Here is a 23,470-nt window from a genome sequence, read left to right on the forward strand (position 1 = left end):
AGGCTCCTGGCAGGACCTGTGACCCTGTGAAGAGGAGCACATGCTGGAGCAGGTTTGCTGGTGGGACTTGTGACCCCATGGGGGACCCATGCTAGAGCAGTCTGTTCCTGAAGGACTGTACCCCGTGAAAAGCACCCACGCTGGAGCAGTCTGTGAAGAACTGCAGCCTGTGGGAAGGACCCACGTTGGAGAAGTTTGTGGAGGACTGTCTCCCATGGGAGGGACCCCACCCTGGAGGCGGGAAAGAGAGTGAGGAGGAAGGAGCGGCAGAAACAACGTGTTCTGACTGCAACCCCCATTCCCCATCCCCCTGCGCCGCTCAGAGGGAGGAGGTAGAGAATTTGTGAGTGAAGTTGAGCCTGGGAAGAAGGGAGGAGTGGGGGGAAGGTGTTTCAAGATTTGGTTTTATGTCTTATTATACTACTCTGATTTGATTGGTAATGCATTAAATTAATTTCCCTGAGTCGACGTTTTGCCCGTGATTGGTAATTGGTGAGTGATCTCTCCCTGTCCTTATCTCGACCCACAAGCCTTTTGTTATATTTTTCTCCCCCTGTTCAGTTCAGAAGGGGGAGTGATAGAGCAGCTTGGTGGGCACCTCGCGTCCAGCCAGGATCAACTCACCACACCCTGTAAGTAGCTAATAGTGATACGTATCTTACCCTTGAAAATGAATTAAAAGATTAAGGAAGGAGAAATGGAGAGGAAAACTAGAAACAGGTGATAGTGACAAAGACAAAAGACTTTATTAATATCCAACTTCTGATTTTTTTCATTGATAAGCACAGAAGAAATCCGTATCAAAGGGAAGAATGTCTATCTTTTCAAACATGCTGGAGGTGGTATGTAAACAATTTTTACTTTTGCAAATTAAATAAATTAAAATTAATGGGTCTATTCCTATGAATGAGAGATGCAGGATTGGACACATCATTAGCTCATGAAATTTATCTTTATATCAATGCTAATATAAGGGAACCTGTTTTACCTTCAGATGTCCCTGATGTGACAAAAAATTCATAGCAAATAATTCTCTGTAATTTTACTATTAGAGTACAATCCCATTAGCTCCAGTGAAGAAACTAAACTTCTGGCAATGTAAGTGCTACATGATGTTGAAGAAAGGATGCTTTTATTGCCAAGAAAGGAGCGTTATAAAGTAATGATTACAAAAATATCTAAACGAGTAAAAGTCACAATTTTCTTACCTTGAACTTTCTTGAAAACTCTTGTACTCATAAACTTTAAAAATCTGTCTGCATAAAAACTTGGTCGGTGAACTGAAACAGTGTCCTACAAGATTGAAAAAGCTCTCTTATTTTCCATGAGTAAATCACAAGTAAATTGGCAAGAAAGAAGCTGGAAACCTCAGGTAAACTATATCATACATTTTAGGCATACTCAAAACAAGTGAATCCTAACAAGTTTTTCCTTTTTAAAGGTTAATTCTTCAGGAACTTTTCTTTAAGTATTTAATTTATGAAATTATGAGTTATGAATTATATTCTGCAAAATCTTCCTAGCATTTGAAATGCTTTTTTTCACATTATGTACATTTTTCAGTTACAGATTCATCAATATCCTGCTAAGTGGCCATTGTCTTGTGTAAATTATAAGGACAAGCTGATCATTTTAATTGCTTTTTGAAAGGTCAACAAATAAAATCAGAGCAAGTATTGGGAAATGGACCTAAAAGATTTCAGCAACAGCCCAAACCACGTGGTGATGGTAGACTACAAATATACCAGAGCTAGCTCTCTCCTGGTCAACATAAGTCAAAGTTCCATTAGTTAAAATACCAGCAGTTTGGGGAAAAAAAAAAAAAAAAAAATCTACTTACCCCATCATAAACAAGAGCTTTCCAAGAATGTTCCAGCTTCTTCATTAACCTAAGCACATAAAACAAAATCAGGAACGCTTTACAAAATTTCCACATTTGTAAGTAATTTCAGAACAGCTTATTCAATAAAAACTTGAAATTCAACTTACCTATAAGACTGGAGAATATCAATAATACCCATAAACAGAAGCAGCTTTTCTCCTTTATGGCTTTTAGCTGGAATACCTCCCATTCTGAGAGAAACAACAAAAACATAGTTAGATTATCTTTTAAGACATTTCTGATCATCAGTTAGCAGGTGAGCTGTAACCACTTGCAAACCCAAAGAAACAGTTACAACACTAAAGCTCGATGCCACAGTGCAAAGTCAGTCAAATGTGAGTCACTTAGCATACAACTGATTTTAAATAGCAAGCCTAAAGTATCTGGGATCCAGTGGTAAATATCCATTATAAACAAAGAGTATTTTAGGATAACTTTTAGATAGAATTGGAAATATTTAGATGCTCTGAAAATTGGAAAAAAGTACACATCAGTTTATTACTAAGGAAAATAAATAATTTTGCCTAGATAAAGGAGAATTTTCTCACTTTATTGATCACATGTAAGAAAACTGTAGAGAGCCTGACTGCCTGGATCTCCATTTGGTTCAGAGCATTTACTCAGCCAGGACCTTAAAGAACAAGGTGCTCATCCTAAGAACCTCTCTTCCTACTCCACCACCTAGAAAAAAGGGTCCATTGTTTTTAGAACCAGAAACTGAAATCCAATTTTCAGTTTTTCAGCTTCTGTTGACATTGATGGACCCAGTACAAAACCAGAAGAAAAACAGATTGAAGATGCAACACATGCAATACCGCCAAATCTTTTTTAACAGTTTGAGAAACAAGTAGTAGACACCTGAAACAGCTACCGAAGACATAGTTGAGAGTACATTCCCCATTCTGCCACTAAAGCACAGTAGTCCCTTCCCCTGACAAAACACGACTACCATCTACTCAGCCTTGTGGGGTTTTTTGGTGGGGGAAGGTTTTTTATTATTCTAGGTACAAAGGAAACCATGTAACAACAAGTGGAGTTTAAATTACTGTAAAACCCCGTTTACCATGAACTCCAGCTCAATTAACTGGTCAGACATTCAGAAGTGTTAAGTGTTTTACAAAACTATATTCTGTTAGATTTTCCTGGAAGCTATGACTGTAAATTCAATCCAGGACAAGTTATTGCTGCTGGGTATCCATTCTCATCTTCATGCTTCTACGGCCTTACAATGAACCACAGCAGAAGACTGACCTATGGGTCTTTTTTGTAATATCTAGGCTTATTTTCATCCACCTCAGTTAGGTTTGCCACGCTACCAGTTATGTCAATATGAGAAAGGAGATAGTGCAAGGGGCCAAGGAAAGACTCAACTGCTGCAGTAGGCTTTCTGCAGCAGTACTACACTGCTCAGGATCTGGGCAGCACTACGTTAGCTCAAGTGATATTGGGAACCCAGGGTGGGTTTCCATACATAATAACCACAGGGACTTTCTTGGATGACCTATATAATCAGCTTCGGCTTTTAGTTAAAAAAACAAACTCAAAATGAAACCAAAAAACAACATCTCCCAAAACTGCCGGTGCAACACCTCTGCCACCATACAAGAGTGTGTGAATGTGAGTAATGCTGAAAAAACTGAGTGAAATTCAGCTCTAATTTCTATTCTAGAGCTCTGAACATCTGGAAACTCTCTATAAATGCTAAATATCATTTGTTTGCTGTATGTGTAAGCACATGTTTCTACATCATTAGTTGTATTTACCTAGACAGCTCACTTGAGAACCAGGAGAAGAGTAAATTCTTAGTTTGAAATTAAACCACATTATAATGAATGACTGATTATATAGAATGAGAATGGTGAACATAATGCTCTCACTAATACTGAATGTATTTCAAAGGAAACTATAGAATAACTATCATCTATATACTTAAATTTCTACTGCAGTTTTTGCTAGATAGAAAAATAAAAGGAAAGTTCTTAATCTCAGGAAACATCATACATGGCTATAACTGCACTTCAGTGATTGATGATACAGTTTTACGTATTGAGTATACTACTTTGAAATGAAAATAAACACTGTAGGAATATCCATTTCAATGTTAATAAATAGTTTTTCTTATGGCTTATCAGGCTGCTTCCAGTTAAAATTAGATTATACCTGGGACTCTTGTAATAGCTGTCTCATAACATCTTTTGTGCATACATACTCTGAACTAAACAAATTTGCTATCATGTATTTAAAGATGATCAATCTACTAATCAATGTTCTAATTTCCTGCTCTGCAGCAAATCCTGATGGTACAGCTTTTTAGGGAAGAAAAAAAAAAAGGCTTAATCTTTCAATTCCTGAAACGCAGTGTACACTTGAATGTTTTGCCTCTTAATACCAAGTGGCACAGACTGAAGAAACAGAATGTGCAAGTTTTAACAGTAACCTTAAGAGCAGGTTATGGCACTTACGTGTTTGTTGTCTCTGTGGTGATCGAGTCCCCTGACTTCCCAGGGCCCTGTATAGACTCCATGGCTGTGGAATAGAGAACTTTTTGCCCTCCAGGACGTTTCGCATCCGATGCGCTCTGGGAACTCTCTCCCTCTTTTTCCTTCATGTTACTGTTCAGTATGTGGATTCCCAGTAGCAGACTGTAATCCATGATCTTAAAACTTTCTAGAACCTATCAACAAAGAAGAAATGGCTGTACTGAAACAAAAAAAGACTACTTACAATATGAATTACGTAGCAGCATTTTGAAAACCTAAGTAAAAACAGGCCTTCAAAGCACAAGTTTCTCTTATTAGGAAAATGTGTGAAATTATAATTAAAAAAAAATATTTTACTACGCCACATAAGTCAAAATGCTAGTTATCTAATTAGCTCAATGCTTTTGTTAAAAGTGGGAAAGAAAGATGCATAGCTGAAATGTAATCTGATGTTATTTTGTGGCCAAGGAAGACATGTCCAGTCAGCATCTTTTTTATTTATAGCAAATAATCAGTTAACAGTTCCACCATTTACTTATGAACTACAGACATTTTTAAGCCACCTCTAATGCATGTTCCAGACTTTACTGAGCATTTTTGCCTAGACTAATCTCTACTTCCCCTCCACCTCCTGTTTATAACTGAGAAAGCATCCTTGGAGAACTTTCAAATGTCAAAAAAAGCATCTGCTACCACCCTCTCATTAACAGCTGATGGGATTTGAGTACAAAAATTACGCATCTCTCTTTATTAGGCTAAGTAGGGCCTACCTAAACTGCAAAGGCAGTTTTATTTCTGAAGCGTGACTTAACCAACCAGCCTTCTCTTCTAGCTCTACCAACCATTTTTGTCTCTGTCAGCAGGCGAGTTCCCTTTCTTCTTTCATGCACATGTACTGTCATAAGTTTCTAGTCAGTAACATCATTATGAAGTCTGGCATACTGCCATTAAAAGAAAATACAGTTCAAGTCAATATGCAAACATGAACTAAAACAAGCTGTGATCACATCTAGTAATATAACCAAACTATTAGCAGACAGCAACTGTGTTACATATCTTAGATAACAGCAGTGCTAAGTGGAGGGAGAAAAACCGGTGGCAAGCAGGAAGGGTATGCTTACCTCTCCTTTACCTCATGCAGCTCAGCAATGATTCACAATACGTTTTGGCACACAATGCCCTAAGATAATGGTGTAATTTTTGGCACAGAATCAAGAGGCAACAGTACATCTTGAACAAGAACAAAATGTGAGCAGAGATGACAAATAAAGACCAGTAACTCCAGGTATGTCATTTTGATGAAGACTATCAAAGTATAAATATTTTCACACAAAACACTTGAGATGGCTTGTGAACTCTAAGACACATTTTGCAAATCCAAAATGAGATTTGTTGGCAATCATCAGGAAAGGTCTAGTGGTCTGCGAAATTGTCTGAGGAGGAAAAGGGAGTCTACTACTTAACATATCCCCAGAGATAATTTTCACTCCAATGTCCAAGTATATAAGCAAAGAGGTAAGAAAGCTCTGTTCCACTCCATCTGTATTTCTTATGCACTCATTTTATTAAGTAGAAGCCAAATGTACAATACAGCTGAATTCTTTTCAATCTCTGGCATTTATCTTCCATGAGGAACATGGTGTCTTAATTTTAGTACTGTTGTAAGCATTTAAAGTGAAGAAACAAAGCATAACACGCTGTAATCTAAGTGTAGAAAGGCACAGCCTCATTCTGATTTCCAGGCATAAAGGAGGAGTTTAGGAGACATGGTAGGTTTGATTTTGCTCAGAGGTGGGTTAGTTCAAATGGAACAAGAAAAAGGCTGCTAACGTATGGCCCTCAGTACACCACAGCATTCTCTGATGACAGAACTCACACAGGGTTTCAGGACATGACAAAAAAGCATATTCTAAATTACCATACAACAAGATAATGAAATTTTATTGCGCATTGTGTGGGAATGTTGGTGGCTAATAACTCCCTGTTTTACGATCATGAATTGCAAAAACAGCAATGAATTGCAAAATGAATTGCAAAAAAAAGCTAACAGGTAGAAAGGCACAGACACTTGGTGCCAAATAAGTTCTAGAATTTTCTTTACTGCTTGCTTATTGCTACTCTTTACTCAGACTTTCTCAAAAAGAAATTACTATATAATGTATTAATTAGAAATATGTAATCAGTGGATGTTTGCCACCAAATACTGCAAGTAGATTCTGGGTAGGCTGAAAAAAAACCCCAACAATTCATCCTCTATAAAAATACTTGCCTTAGTAGTACATTCAGCAGCACTGTTTATGCAAAGCCAGATTACAGCAGCTAGTCAGGCTTGGAAAAAGCACTGCCACTTTTATTTTACAGTTATAACTGCTGACAGCTCTGCCTTCAACCTATTCTCTACCGTCTTTTGAATTAGATTACATTAGACACATTATGATTTAACTGCACTAATTACATAACCTACATTCAGGATGGGATGTAGCCTCATGGAAGGCTGTGGTACAATGTGCTGCTGCTTCTTCCACAGGGACCTCTTATGTGATAAAATTAATCTTTCTCACTGCATCAATTCACCACTGTCACTTAAACCCATACTACTTGTATTATACAATGGACTAAAAATCTCTTTGCCTATTTATGACTTTGTTCTAGGATTACTGAAAAACATCATAAAAACAAGTAGCTATTTTGTTATTCCAGTTCATTATGAAATTGAAACACCTGCACATCCAACGGATTAACTGCACTACATATTTTTACAAACAGCACATAGCATATGAACTCTAGCCCTTGTCCCCCGGACATGCTATTCATGGTCCTACTCAGAGGCAGGGTTGTCCAGTCTACAAAGTGTCTTCAGGATATCATAATATGATCTGCCCCTCGGTCTGCCTACTAGTTTTATATACAGTTCTGACTACCTCCCCTTAGAAATTTGATAACCAAACCAGCCACTCCTAATGCAAACACACATCTTTTGACCAGATCTAAGCATGTTTTACTCCCCTGTTTGTTTCTAAGGAAAATTCTGATATGAACTAATTAACCAGAATAACAAGGAAGAATCTCGAACATCAGCATTCCACAAAAACTTACTTCGTGTCAAACTATTCTGCATTAAGTCTGCATTAAGACAGAAATTTTACTTTAGTCAGTAGGATTTCCAACTGAATATATCTGAGCGGTTCTCACATATGTATCATCATTAATATTTAAAATATCAAATCACGATGATTTTTAAATGTGTAAGTGGCATTCTGCACACACAGTTGTACAAATTAATCTGGTTCACCAAGGAAAAGTTACAGAATGCAGTACATCAAGCTATTTCTGAATATGCAGCATCCTATGAGAACACAAAAAGGCCTTCTCCTGGGTCGAGGGTTGCTTGCAAGTAGCTTTGATGATTTTAGATGGAACTGCTTTTGAGAAGAAAGTTTTTGCTACAAAGGTACCAAAATGAGATCCTAATCTAATGAAAACACACTCAAACAAATCAAGTATTAAAAGGGCTATAGTCATAGCAAAATGAGAAAGCCCTGTGAAACACCTGATGTCATCCATGTGATATCACTAGAAATTGACATTAACTCCCAGAAATACAAACAACCCTTGTGTAGGTAAAGTGAGAGAAATTCAACCTCTACTCATGTAACCACTCTTAAATGCACCTTCCTAGCAAAATGGCACTGGGAGATTTCACCAAAAATATTCTTATTTGTTAGTACACAGCATGATTAAGTGTTGTATTTGATAATGACGTAAACATGCAGTTCATTAACTCAATATTAAATTGTTCATCTCGTTTGCATTTATGTATGTGTTATTTCACTAGCTACACAGATTCTGTCAAGATGATGTTGTTACTTGGTCACTAAGTACTTCAAGGCTGGCTTTAGCTTCTCTGACAACTTCCAGATGGCAAGCGTCGCTCATCCCCTTCTAGCCTTAAGCGCTATTTTGCTTTCATACCACATAAAAAAAACAGTGAAAAGGCATCACACAATACGTTGTTTCGGAACATGGAAAAATAACTCCCTGAATCAGATTTTCTTTTCTATGAGCTAATCAGATGTTAGAGCACTCCGTGAATCATCTTAGACATGGTTACACTCAACTATCTCAGCCAGTGACTAATAGAGTAAAGCAAGTATTTCTGCCTTGGAATTTAATTTTTATTTTAGATGCAGCCAGCCCAAGCTGTGTGCTGTCTGACAGAGAAATCTGCATTCAGGTTGCTAACCACGCAAAACAACTCAAGACCGCAAGTCATTTTCATAAAAGAATCAAGGAAAATGCTACTCAAAAAAAAAAAAAAATTCACAAGCTTATGAAATGCAAGAACTAAAAGGATAATCATGCAAGCAAGCGTTTCCTCTCCTACAAGCATTTTGAAAAAGGGACATAGGAACTAACATAAGAGAAAGAACATTGATTTTACACTGAATCAGTAATCACTCTCCAACATAAGGAGATATATAAAAATCCCACAAAATAAAGGACTATCTCGCAAAATAACATTTCTTACAAACAAGTGTGCAAACGTCAAATGCCTATTGATGGGTCTGGTTTAGAAACAATCTATCCCAAGAAAATAAATCACCAACCTCCCCAAAGTGTATGTGGAGTCACTTCCCATTTCAACAGAATTCTTGAAACATATTGTTAACTAACACTCCTAAAAATTACAATCTGGTTTCTGATTTTCAAAATAGAAGTAAAGAGAAATTTGGAATTTCAATTGATACTACAGGAGTGATAACATACAAAGATACAAGAGATCTGCAGTATCATTCCATGTCCATTTTCCTCAAACTACCACTTCTGACAAAAAGGCCCTTCATCTAAGATTAGCACATTCTCCACCTCCATGCCATGCCATGCCATGCCATGCCATGCCATGCCATCTATTATTTCTGCCTTATGCTGCAGTGCAATACTCCTTCAAGTTGCGCCAACACTACTGTTTGTAAGGACATGCTGTAGAATGGGTCACTGAAATTATTTGGGTTAAAGAATAATCTGCGTAGACCCTTTGAGGTAGAAAAAAGATAAGAAAACCAATCAAAACTCCCCACTACTAAGGGTTTTGAAAAATCCAGTGAATAAATTTGATCATACAAGCTCTCTGTCACAGTTGCTTCAGCACAAAACAGATACGCGTTCATGCCATAAAGCTTGAGACTTTTGCAGGAACTGGCTAAACCAGCAGTGATGAAAACGATACCCAGACCTGAAACTTAGAAGATATGACTCTCCTTGTCTTCAGCTTTGAATTTCCTTGTCTTTACAGGCTTCTTTGTTAGTCAGGCCATTAATGCCACTGTTAAAATCTGATTTCCTTAGGAAAGTCCATAGCGTTCTTTGCTAACATAATAAAGGAAAAATGCAGACTCTAAAAAGCCACTCTATTTTCACTAGCAAAAACATCTTGAAATTATTTTGTTGTTCTTAAAAAACGCATGACCACAATTGGATTAATTGCTTCTGTAACAAATATTTTGCAATACAGGTACCAATATATTAATTGTTCTAATGTTAATTTACAAATGAAAAATGGGTAACCACATACTTTTGTTTAAAACATTCCTCAACGCTTGCATGCCATTTTTATAAATGCACAGAGCACCCCTAATGAACTATGCCTTGTGCTTTTCCAGCAACAGGATAATTTCCAACCATTGCTACTGAATGTCTGAAAAAGGAAAAAAACAAAACAAACTGTAACAATATTGCACCAAACCAAATCAAAATGATTCTGGTAAAGTGCAACTTTGGAAATTGAGCCTGTTTATTCCATTTTAAATGACCAGAAAGGAAATCCCATAATACAAAAAGCTGAATTCTGTTGTTCGGTTTCTAATTCTACTTATAAGCAGCAATGCATTTTGTCCTTCATCTCTTGAAAAACTTTAAGCAACAAGAAAGAAAAAAAACCCACGACTTGCACTCCTACTCTGGCCACCAGACAAAAAATGGTGTTCACAAACTTTAATCCTCCAGATAGTGTGGAGATACTAGCTAAATAATCCTGACAATACTCCTATGAGGCATCTAATAATTCTCTCAATTTTCTAATGCAAAAATACCCTATAAAAATAAAGTTTTCTGCCACAGAGGGAACACCACCGAGTCAATCTTCATCCGTCAGGAAAGGTTTTGGTTTCCTCATCTGCAGCAAGACATGCCTTAAGGAAAGAGGTGAAGAAGGAAACAGTAAAGATGATTTGAATCTCACTTCTTAGTAATAGCTGTGTTTACAGACAGAAGCAGAAACTTATTTTTCCACCCTCATGAATTTGGAAGAGATATCCCCAGCAAGAAATCACAAAACATGCATACTTTGCGTACTTGTAGGTCATTAGCACTTCAATTGATAGCTCCAAAAATACTCTTCCTTTTGACACAGAAAATCTAATTACTTACTGCAAGACAAAATTCTCTAGTTTTACAGTGAATTGCCTTGTCTGTTTGTGTAAAACAACATTTGTTAATGTAGTTTTAAATGTGACTGGTGTCACAGGATCCCTAAGCTCACCAAGTTAACTGAGAAGAACTAGTTTTGAGTTTATAGGCCAGCTCTTGAATATGCTTCATTAAGAAAAAAGACATCCTTGAGTAACAAATGAAGATCACTAGTGCTCTTATAAACTCTGGCTCACTTTTCCCCCACTTTTTTAAATAGGTGGGGAATAAATCTTAACTTCAATTTTTAGAATATCATGTCTTTGTAATTTTGCTGGGGAATTTTATCCCAAATTTTAGTATAAATAAATACTGCTTGATTTGCATAGATAGATTTTTCATCTCCGATATTTATATACATGAAAAACTGTTATGCAAGAGGAGGGAGAAATACTGGGAATTGACCACTGACTGACAAAAAGAGGTTACCTGAGTGCATGCAGGTAAACATCTTACTAAGTAGACATTAACAGCAAAGTAAAGAGCAAAAAGAACAATACTTGGAAAATCTTTTTCCATTTGCCCAGTTAATAGAGCTAACTGCATTTACATGCACTCACCCTTTTAGCCCTTTTCAATTTTCTTTTCTCTTGGATTCAGCAGCAGATGGAAAGGGAAAAACACAACCAGGCTATTTTTAATAGAATACCCCAAATTCCTGCATATGACTCGTTGACATTCAAGAACAGACTGTGTCTGCGCGAGTGCGTGAAGCAAGGATTTACAAATAGACTCCTGTGATTATCTGTTCTCCCAAAATTCATGTTTCTTGTTTAAGTTACATTAACATGCTTTAAGAAAGTTTGTAGAATAGTATCTCTATTGTATTAAAAGGGACTTCCTTTTTTTTTTCTTTTAATAAGAGTTACCAGTTCTTGAAGGGATTACAGGGAAAATATTAAGATTGTTTTCATATCAAACCACTGGACCATATTCTGATGAGATGTGCTGGTGTACCTTTCCTACAGTAGTTTTTGACATGTATCTCTATAAAACTCTATCTTCTTTTTTAACATGGGATGATCAGAAGACAAACTTCATTACTTGTGTGTTTGGACTGTGAATTCCTTGTACCAGAGAAGAGGTGTCTTCCCTGTGCTTTCTGCCCAGAACAGAGGTAATTTGTATTTATTAAATTGCTTAAGAGCTCCAGTAAAGATCAAGTAAGTAATAATGGATGCCTGGCTTTACTTCGATTCCATATCAATTATGAAAAATAAAATACTACCATTAATTCACTTCTAGCCTTTCTCATACAGAGTTGTGCTAATATTACTTGTACCTAAGTGCCATAGCTTATCCTTTGCCCCACATAAGTATTCCTCCACACAGAAACAATTTCTGCAGGATTAGGTGTTTATAATGAAACACAACAGCAGCTAAGTTGGACGTGAAGTTTAATTTTCTGCCCCTTTAAGAAAAAAAAAAAAAATCTGCAAACGGACTTTAAACTGTCTTTAATGTCTTTACTGACTTTGTTTTTACTTATGTACTTGCTTATGTGCCACAAAGCTTTTAATTCTTGGTCTCATTCATGAGCAGAACAGTTTCTGTTAATATATATAAGACTAATTTTATTTGGAAATTGGAGAATCTGCTCTATTCTTTAATAATTCATAATTTTATACAATGATCATAGTAGCTAACAGCAAAATTACTAAAAATAAATCACAGCTATTGAAACTACCTTCCAATACTCAGTATTTACCATTATACAAAATACAGACACATTGGCTCTACAAATTAAAGCGCTCTGAAGTGAATAAGGCTTCAAAGCAAAGATTTTTAGGAAAGCTATTCAGGCAAGTGAAATTATTTATTTTTAGTACTGTTTGCCTGTAGTGTGTCCCTTGTCTTCCCCCTGCCCCTCGCCACCCAACCCAGTAACTATGAGAGTGCCTGCTGGCAAGGATAGGATAGCTATAATAAATCTCAAAAATAGTCTGGAATTTGAAAGCTAGGTCAAATTTTCAGCTGTGTGCATTGTATGTACAATAAACTCAGGAATATTACATCTTTAGGAGCACTGTAATGTTACACTCCTTGGTTTAGCTAAGGTGCAAGGAGTGCAAAATAGTCTGTGAGCAGAGCTTTCAGACCCTGTCACCTTGAGCGTGAACATAACAAGCAGGGGATGGCAGGAGCTGAAGAACACTATCCATCTGTACCTGCCCCAAAGCAGACAATCTGGAGTGGCTAACAAAACCTACGACAGATCACCACAAGCCACTGAGCTCCATCCTCTAGCCGGGTAGATCATGCATGTCCTCATCAGAGCTGCAGGAAGGTGTGACAGACAAGAACTGATGCTCTGGCAGTGGTCCACCACTGCCATACCTGCTACGACCTTTCCCTGGGGAGGGAGCTCTGTGTCAGCGACGAGATGTTCTGTGTCAGCTGAGGAGAGGTACCAGGACGCCAGCTCAGCTAAGCAAGGAAGCCACAGCAGAGCTTAAATGTGAAAAGGCAGCATACGGGATGGGGAAAGACAGACAGGCTACAAAGGAGGAATTGAGAAACATTGCCCAGGCATGTAGGGGTGGCAATTATTGTCAAGGAAGCCAAAGCTCAGGTAGAGTTGAGACTTGCAAGGGATGTCAAGGGCACAAAGGAGAGCTTCTACTGCTATATTAGCAGTAAAAGGCTGACCAAGGAAAACGTGGGCCCCTTGCTGAATGGGCCGGGTGATACAGTGACAGCAGACACAGATCACAGCAGGTCCCCACCGCCTTTTATATCGTCACCAGCAAATTCTGCCAGGCCTCTGCACTTAGACGACTACCAGCTGGGGATGTTTATATTAAAGAAGCAGGAAAAAACCCATTGCTTACTGATTCTGATTGCAAATATGAACAATGAAAATATAATCCAAATATAAGCAAAACTGAAGAGAATTTCTTAGTCCTGAAATACTGGCATCATCAAAAATTTCCTTCATTTAATTAATTTTTAATTGCAGTGCCTACACTAACTTTCTCACTTTGAGTAAAAGGAAAAAGGGATGACAAGTTTTGAAGCCCTAAAAATCTAGGTCACTTATCATTCATGCTAAGTTGCCATCCAAATACCATATGGGCAGAAAAAAGCAGTGGCAAAACGGATGTCTTTTTCCCGAAATGGATGGAGCATTTCTGTTCTTCCTAAAGGCAGTAGTACAAGGCAGGTAGTCAGATCCATTCTCATTTGTTAAGCAAATTCAGCTATGTGAAAGATAACTGTGTCTGCTCCCTTTGTTTTACAACAGAAAGTAAGACTTGCCTGAATAGAAAAAAAATGCCAGTCTATTTTTTTATTTACATATAACATTCAGTTATATATATATACAGAGACACACACAGACACATACTATACTATAGCATATATATATGTATTTATGTATACACACTGATTATTTAAAAATTATTTTCTTCTTTTCTTTTAATAATATTAAGATTTAGCTGGGCTCTTAAGAACTCTAGACCAACTTTAGAGTTGTTAATCTAAGATTACACAATGAAAAAGCTGATGTTTAGTTCAGCTTTTTAGTTCAAATAACACGTAGCAAGAATTTACCTGTGCTTTCAAATAAACAGCAAGAATCCCCTTTATATGTAACAATCAAATGACTGATTCTTGATTTTACTTTTCAGTCCAGTCCCCTCTTTTAGATTCTGTTTATTATTTTCTATACAATAGATCCCCCCAGGCTTTGACTGGGTAAGTAACCTTCGACAAGTGGGGGGATGCACCAAAGGGCATCCAGATCCCCAGATGTGACATACTGATGCATTCTGCATTATCACATGTGGCAGGAGCTCAGGAAACGCTCACTGCAAGAGGCTACAGAAAGAACAATGTGTGGTGCTAGATAAACGTCTCACACTGAATATGCAGCTGAACATTAGGTCACCCAGCTTTACAAACCAAGCACAAGGCATTGCAGACTTCTGTGATAATTAAACAAAAAGCACTATTCATGTGCAAAAACAATGCTTTCCATCTTGCACCACAGGTGGCAGCGAACAACAAACTCTGATGTTCAGGATGCTCTTCTATGTGATGAGTTTAGTCTACCCATTCTGCTGTTGTATTATGAAACTCTCAGGATTCCCCTCAGACAAAACCAATCTTTTTTTTTGTACAACTCCTGTGGATCTTGTGAAACTCAGAGACCTGTATAACTCCCCTTTCTCCTACTTTATATTTTCTTACCTTTGCTATAGAAAAAATTCCGTTTACAATAATTCTCCCTGTCCACAAGAGGCACTGGTTCCATTCACCAAGGTCCTCTCAAAGGACAATGGAAGACAGCCTTCTCCTACCTTGAAAATGTTTTGTGGACATTAAGCACTACCTTTCAGCTGACGAAGAAATTACTTTGCTCCAGAAACAAGACTGCTGCCACTAGGCACGCCTCCCCCAATCAGCCTCCTAGCTCTTGTTAACTTACAGGGAGGCAGACTTACCGAAGCAGTACTGAGCTTGCAGCTCTACACACAGTTTATCATATGTAACAACGGTACCACAGGGCTATTTATTGTGCCTCATTAAAAAAAAAAAAAAAATCATTAAAATCTCCAAATTAACAGAAAGCAAGAACAAGAATTAAAAAACAACTCTACTGGACTACTTTCCTGTATTAATCTGTATTTCCACAGATGGATCAGTGTAATCCTGGATGTACAGACAAAGAGGGGGACAGCCCTGCAGAAAGGGATCTGGGGGTTGTGCTGGATGTAAGCTCAATGAGACAGCAATGTGCCCTAGTGGCCAAAATGGCCAACCGTATCCTGGGGAGTGTTAAGCACAGTTTAGCCAACTGGTTGAAAGAAGTGATTGTCCCACTATACTCAGTATTGGTGCGGCCTCACCTTAAATACTGTTTGCAGTTTTGGGCTCCACAGTATAAGAAGGATATAAAAATATTAGAGTGTGTCAAAAGGAGGGAAACAAAGATGGTGAAAGAACTAGAGGGCATGACTTGGGAGAAGTAGATGAGGATATTAAGTTTGTTCAGCTTAGAGAAGAGGAGACTGAGGGGTGACCTCATTGCTGTCTACAACTTCCTCCTAAGGGGGGCAGAAAGGGTGGAGCTGATATCTGGTGCCTAGTGATAGGATGCGAGGGAATGGCTTAAAGCTGCATTGAGGAAGTTCAGGTTGGATATTAAGAAAAAGTTCTTCAGTGAGAGGATGGTCAAGCACTGGCACAAGTTCCCCAGGGAAGTGGTCATGGTCCCAAGCCTGTTGATGTTCAAGAGGTATTTGGACAACACTCTTAGATATATGGTTTAACTTTTAGATTGCCCTATATGGAGTCAGGAGTTGGACTCGATGACTCTCGTGGATCCCTTCCAACTCAGGATACTCCATTCTATGATTCTACGATCTCAGATCCCAACAGCTTAACTAAAATACAGGCTTCATCAGTGCTTTGACATCCATAGTTTTTTCTAATTAAACTGCACGGAAAAGGAATGGAGGTTGAACAACATACAGAGCAATGTCCTGCTCTCTGTTTTGCTGAGGTAAATCTAGAACAGATGTGAACACAGAAGTTTAAATAGTCAATAATTTTTACTCACTCGACAATCCCGCTGTAGTGTTTTCATTAGTGCACTGTGTGTTTCAGAGTCAAAATACAACCCTTCATGCATGTCTTGCAAGAAATCCAAGTCTTTGAATGTAGGGTTGGACTTTTCCCTCTCTTTTCTTGATGCTCTCCGTTTGTATGTGGAACCTTTCAAGTCATATGTGAAATGCATTTTCAAAGCTCGTGGCAAAACATTGTTCATTACAACAATTCTAATATTAATGCCTCCTGACTGAACACAGTACAGCCCATAAAATTTGGGTAGAAGAGTCCTTGGGTTCTGGTTCAGATTCTAAAACAAAAGAGAGATTGTTAAATATGTCTATTTTCAGTAAACTTCCATGCTTAATAAAGTTTTTTTAATACCAAAGGACATTAACAAACATCTAGAAAACTGTGCATGTTTTCTCATTCAGTATAGTTTCTTTGACCAGTTGATTTTCTTTGTGGGTCTGTATTTCAGAAAGCTAGCATAAACACTGCCTTTTTGCCAGGAACTTATATAGGCCAAGAGCAGAGCAGTAACTGTATTTCTGCCAGGTTTCTCTTTCTCACATCCCATGAAAGACTAGGCCAAACCTAAAAGAATCCTGAAGATTTAGTTTATTTATTCTGACCTGAACAACCTTTGCATTCCAGCTGCTGGAAGGAGTTTAGGTCAAATGTAGTTCTCATTACCTTGACTTGGCTTCTGAAAACAGAACCCCTGTCTCCATGAGACTTTTCACATTGAGGGTTAGTGCCAAATGACCAAGTTGTCTCCACAGGAGTGTGAGGTCATAACAGAACCATGTCTGACCACCAGAACAGAAAAGTGTGAAATAATCCAAATTCCACAAGAGGCTAAAAAATTAGCTAGGAGAGCATAAGAGAGGTGAGAGTGAAAATCCTTCTGCTGAATACAGCTACTCTCAGTTTTTGGCATGAAAAAGCAAGACAGGGGAAAAACTACTTCAAGTCTTACGTGATTACTAAGTCACAACATACAACTATGGGAAGAAAGTACTTTCGCAGGAAATAGTCACAGTGATTAAGGTTTTACACTTTGGAACCCCTTGCAAATGGTAGCAGTGAGAATAAGTTCCCAGAAACAAAGCAGAGTGGCCTTATATTTACTTGTAATAACTCAAACTTATGCTGAGCTTATTATCATGATTAGAAACAATAACAAAAAAAGTACCTGCCACCATTGCTCTTCTTGATGCTGTCAGTGCATATTTTTTTTAAAACAAACAGTGAATCTATGTTACTGTAGTGTAATAATGACAATATTCCTCATTTTTAGTACAAGTGAGAGGGTAACTTCTCAAGTTACCCTTACTTAAGAAAGCAAAGAAAGAAAAGAAAGTCAGTCACAGGTCTAACACTCTGAAGTCCTGCATACCACCCAGAAGAATCTCTGTTCATATGTATGAGTGGCTTTTGTTTAAAAAAAACAACAGGAGAATTAAGTTCTACTTACTTTGGATCAATGGTTTCCCTTTCTGATGACTGACACACATAAAACAATACAATCAACTTAGCATTAACCCTCAAAAAACTCCATTTAAAAATCAAGTTTTGAACAAATTATATGGATAAACATATTTTTTACATCATTGTTTTAATGCATGAGAAATGGAAATTAGAAGTAGTCCAGAAACAAAAGTGAAACTGACCAGTCTAGTTCATTTGTCCACTCTGAGTGAAATGCAGAGGGTAGACAAACACAAAATGGAGAAAAAAAGTTGAATTAGAAATTTAGAAACCTTTTTTTGTTACTAGCTTATTAGAAGCAAAGTTTGGTATCAAATCAGAAGACGACATTCAGCTTCATCTTGAATGCTAAAAGAACAGCAATTATTATCTTAAAATATATTCTTGATTTATATCTATTCTTTCTGATGGATGTGCGGGGTACAAAGTTGAAAGACAGGTAAAAACTATCAAAACTATTATGAAAAATACGGATAAAGCCAATGCAAGATTAAAAGACAACAAATAAAACCGAATCTTCAGAAGTGTGACATGAAACGGGAAAAATACAGGTAAAATACAGTCTTCAACTACTTACCATATAATAACCCGGCAAGAGCTTCTGAAGAAATTCAGCCTCTTTGTGTTGAACTGTTTTGATGATGAACTCGTCATCACTAGTTACAAAAAACAGGGACCCACTGGCACCTGGGTTGGATAATTCAATTAAAGGCTCACTGCAGATTGAGTACTGGAAGAGACAAAAATTATTTTTCACTGCCAATGCATGCATTACTTAAACACAAGTTTAATACAAAGAACTGCAGGTTCAAACAGGCACAGGAGAATCACAGAGCTGCTTCTTTGGGCTTCAACTGCAGCAACTCCACTACTGTACAGCAAGCTGGGTCACAGTAATTTGGCTGAGATTTGGCAGGGCAGTTGTTACACTCCACTCTGCCCAGGACACACTGCACAACCATGGCAGCTGAGCGTACGGTCCCTCTTCACGTCCCACTGCACCAGCTGAACTTTCCCTGGAGTGAAGCGAGTGGTTCAGGTGGAGAGAGTCCATCCCCACACCGTCAGCATTGCAAATTCCTGAGTCAGGAGCCTTAAGATGACATTTTCACTGCAACTGTTCACTTCTCACAGCCGTTTATGAAACAGGTACAGGAAGACATTAGACAAACACACTGGGAGTAGACGTTTCTCACTGTAGACAAATAGGCAAGTCCTCTTCTGTGAAATTGGGATTGAAACCACTAGAATAATAATCTCAGTATAGCTGCTAATGTAGTTTTCTGATTGAAAACTGCTTGAAACAGAAAAACTAAATACCAGTAAGGAGGAAAAATTGGGGTTTGGAGGACCATTATTTTGGATGCTTAGAAAGGCTTTCTCTTCCACAGGGAGACAGTAATAATTATGATCACATTAAGGAGGAAAAAGACACCAAGGAGTATTCCTTAGTAGTTGAACTAGATCTCACACAGAGGCTAATGTATGTTTATTACATCTCCATTAATTCACTTCATGCTTCATTCAAACTAAATGGAGAGGAGACATTAAGCTCAAAAACATAGAAAAATCTGTTTATATTAAACTCGAGAGCTTGTTTAAAATATAATACCATTAAACTTCCATTCACACACTCTTTTCCTGTGTTATATATCATCGATTTCACAGACTTGGAGATTTACTGTACAGTCCAATATTTTAAGGCTTCAGTCTTTGAAAGAAACAAAATTACACAGGACATGAATTGTGAGTATTGTAAGCACCAGGGAATTATTCTTAGCAGCGTAGTATGTCTTCTGGTCTTCTCAGAATAAAAGGAGTAACTGTTTCAGTAACAAATATCTGGTTTATTGGGTCACTGCCTGAGATGAGTTGAGCAATTCCACAAGAAAAAACAGTTTTGTTTGTTGAAAACAGCTTTTATTAAATTCAACTGGAGTCTTGCCATTGATTTCAGCAGGCAGTGATAGCAAAGAAAAGTGATACAAGGAAATCTAATAAATACGTTCTTTTGTGAGCACTTGAACAAAAGAAGCATGCTTCCTATGGACTCAAACCACTGCCTTAATGCATTTTCTTATCCTGGCTCCAGCTGAGGCTTTTCCCATGCTTGTAATTTTTAAGAGACTTTTGCATGCTATAAAAATGTTTCCTGTTTCTCCCCCTGCTTCTCCAGTTCAATCACTTCCAATTAATATGAGAGACCTTTCTTATTAATCCTATAGTTGCGATTGTCTACAAATAGAACAGCAATACTGGTCTGTAACGCTACAGACCTTCAGAGCAGTTGTATTGCAACCCCCGTGTTTTTCTTGCCAAAATATATAAAGCTTCATGAGTAATTGTCATTGTTGTAAGCACTTGAAACCAATTATCCTAAATATTAAAGCTTAATAAAACAGTATGGCATAAGCACAAGTTATTAACATACACCGTGTGTTGGTCATTTTACAGTTGAGTTCATTCCTGTAAAATAAAAGTCTACCCACCAAGTGCTGCTATACAAAGAGCCCAGCTAATTTTGACTGGACACTTATGAAAGCCAAATCAAAACTGAAAAGTAAGAAAATCCCTGACAATTAAGTACTTTATGATCAAGAAGTTTCCCTGCAAAATGCCAGTACTCCATGAGGTTTCCAGTGACAATTTAATTCTACCAGCTGTTCAAATGTATTTACCCTCGTTATCCAGTCTGACTTTTACAGTGCATTACCGTTCAACCTCCTTGGAAAAGGTGAAACTGTAAATCTTCGGGCTTTGTCATTGCAAATTAACAGTGTAAACTCACATAACCTTGCTGCAATTTCTCCTCTTTATACTTTACTTCCCTCCCCCTTCAGCTGCAGTTGGACAATCGGTTGGCATATTGTTACAGTAAAGTGTTTTAGATAGGAATTGGAATTACGATCACTACATGACAGATCCACAAAATAGAAACAAGAGGGACTGTTCAGCCAGAACCCTGACACATGCTATTGGGAGCAATCTCCAGATGTTTTGGTCATAACCAATTGGGAAAAGGGTCCCAAACTAAAAATATTTTTGTTCTATGATCATAGTACCCCTCTGATCACATCTGCCTCTGGACCGCAAGGGACTGCAACCTGCTCTGACTGCAAAGTGATGCCCATTTAGAATCAGAAATAACAGAAATGGATTCTAACATGCTTGCAGAGCAAGTATAATCCTAACAGAGGCATGCATCAGTTACAACACCACACACTGAAATTCCAACTATATTTCACAAAAACACGTGTTTGTTGAAGGAAATCTGCTTTTGCATTTTCAAGAAAAGAAGGTGCATTTAATTTCAAAACTAGCTTTTCTAGTTGCCCCTTTTCTGTGGAAACATATCACTAGTGTCTTTTGCTATGCCAAGAAGAAAAAGAATCTGCAACAAGTTGCCTTTACTGGGAATTTCCCTCAGGGATTAGACATTTTGTAGCTAAACTGAGTGCCACAAATCTCCTACTAACAGCAAGCAGTCTTTCTAGAATCTTTAATTTATGCTACTGCAAATGCTTCCTTAGATGGAATAGAAGTTGCAGGTGACAATAGTTTTACTCTAGAAAGTAGTCTTTTTAGCAGCTGGCAACACAGCCTGAATACTTGATCTTTGCCAGGTCCATAAAAGGAGATAGACAAACAACATATTACATAATGACACCTTTATAAAACCCCAACCCAACTGCACTTCCCGGCTGCTAACAACTATAATTCAGAGGAATGATCTGTTTTTATATATAGGTATTGTCACAAAGGCTAGTAATACAAAATCCATACATAGTACTAAAGAATTAAAACCAGACACTCACATTCAAGTTAAATAAAAGCAAAACCAGCTAAGTTTTGTTTTTAGGCTCGTTGTCTAAGATGGGAAAAAAACCCTTGTAAGACATTTGAACACCGCAGAAGACAGTGAAGTAGTACGTTAAGTAATGTTTCAGCACCATTTAATCAATTTTTCTTTTTTTATTCATTCAAGCTCTTTCAAATTCTTTTGATTTTAAAGAAACATCTAGAAAACAATCCAGCTCTGCTTTCACAATATCCTTCCAAAAGCAGAACTACAGGAGAAGTAAAATAGTAGATCCTCATCCCTGGCAGTGCACAAAGTGGTTATACCAAGTAAAGCCTGCTTTTATGATGGCAGCAAATGCATCACACTTTTCTCATGTAAACAGTTGAATACTGAGAAGGAATAAGTCTTCAAACTATAAAATAGAGAACAAAGGAGATGCTCTAACATGCTTCTTTTTTAGCCTGCCACCCACTTTTCTCAAGGCTAGATGGGAACATTTGCAGACAAACACTTCTTTAATGAAGTGAATAAATAACGCAAATAACACAAGAGCACTTTACGAGAACTGAATTGGTAGAAGTCACACTGATTATAACTTCTCTAGAAACAATGACCTGAATGAGCAGTAATACTCAAGTTAGTCTAGTCAATTAAGGCAGGCTTTTATAGGAATCGTCTCATAGATGAAGAATTAAAATTTTCGTAAAACACTAAAAATATTCACTGATTATAAACCACTGCACATACAAAATTTACTGCCCATTTCGGCACCACTAAAGCATCCTCTTTTGTCACTATGAAACTAGTACATGTTATAACCATTTGTAACTCAAAAGAAAACTGCAAGCTCTTACCAAGTAATCATCAGGCTTGATACCAAAAAGTTCTCTGAAATAGCGGAAGGCAAGAGGTGCATACGTCTTAAATCTGAAGTCAGGATAATGATGAGCAGGGGTGAGATTGCTCCCTTCACTGAAAACAAAAACAAAAATAAACCAAACCCAATTATTACCGAGCAATTTTTAGCTACTTCCTTCTTGCAGCTGGTTTTACTGTAAAGCTGCTTAACTCAACCATTGGCCTTCTGAGACAAGAGTCATAAATGCAGATAAACCTCCTTATCACCATTAATCAGTGTAATAGAAATGTCTATGAGAGCCAGAATACTACCAACAAATTTCCTTTCTCCTGCCTTAAAGGAAATGACTATTTTCACCACCCATATCCATTTGCGTAAAGATCGCGTTTAAACTAGTATTACAACTTCTGATACCCCTCCAAGGCAAGCCAGTCTAATAGCTTACTGATGCAGGAAGGGTCACCCCACCTCATGTAAGCTCTTGCAAAAAGTTTGGAAGTCAACGCAGCAAAACAACTTCACACTAGCTTGCAGGGGAGTCAGACTAAGGATACTAAGCACAGCACAACACAGAAGGCAGAACCATGCGGCCAGAGCAGTGGGCGGCCAGAGCAGTGGGAAGGAATCAGGACTACATACGGTTTTTTGGTGCCAGCAAACATTGATTGGCTCAGCCTGATCTATGAAACGGCATCCTCAGCATTAGTCTCTTCTGCAGGCTAACTGCAGTTATGGTATCTCTTTCTTTCTTGCTAGTACAGTCCAGAATTGGGAAGCCACTCTGGCTTTGCTGACCTTAAAGTGCTTTTCTGTTTGTCTGCCTGTCATGTCACGTATTTTACCCCACCTCCATCTAAACCAGCGCTAGCTTACATGCTCAGTTCGTTAAATAGGAACACAGGGTACAGACCCTTTGGGGAATTCTGGAAAATGGT

General features: G+C 37.8%; 1 protein-coding gene across 1 annotated transcript; it reads right to left on the bottom strand.

Annotated features, from left to right (window-relative positions):
* Positions 1 to 1,208: 1,208 nt before the first annotated feature.
* On the bottom strand, positions 1,209 to 22,659 carry PIP5K1B (phosphatidylinositol-4-phosphate 5-kinase, type I, beta; the record flags this gene model as incomplete). The annotated part of the gene is made up of 7 exons (XM_009576093.1): positions 1,209 to 1,293; positions 1,841 to 1,889; positions 1,990 to 2,073; positions 4,345 to 4,556; positions 16,391 to 16,690; positions 18,452 to 18,604; positions 22,531 to 22,659. Coding segments are annotated over 7 exons (1,012 nt in total), but the record flags the coding sequence as incomplete, so codon positions are not given.
* Positions 22,660 to 23,470: the final 811 nt, after the last annotated feature.

Source organism: Fulmarus glacialis, unplaced genomic scaffold (genome assembly GCF_000690835.1).
Source record: "Fulmarus glacialis isolate BGI_N327 unplaced genomic scaffold, ASM69083v1 scaffold11554, whole genome shotgun sequence".
In the NCBI taxonomy this organism is placed as follows: domain Eukaryota; kingdom Metazoa; phylum Chordata; class Aves; order Procellariiformes; family Procellariidae; genus Fulmarus; species Fulmarus glacialis.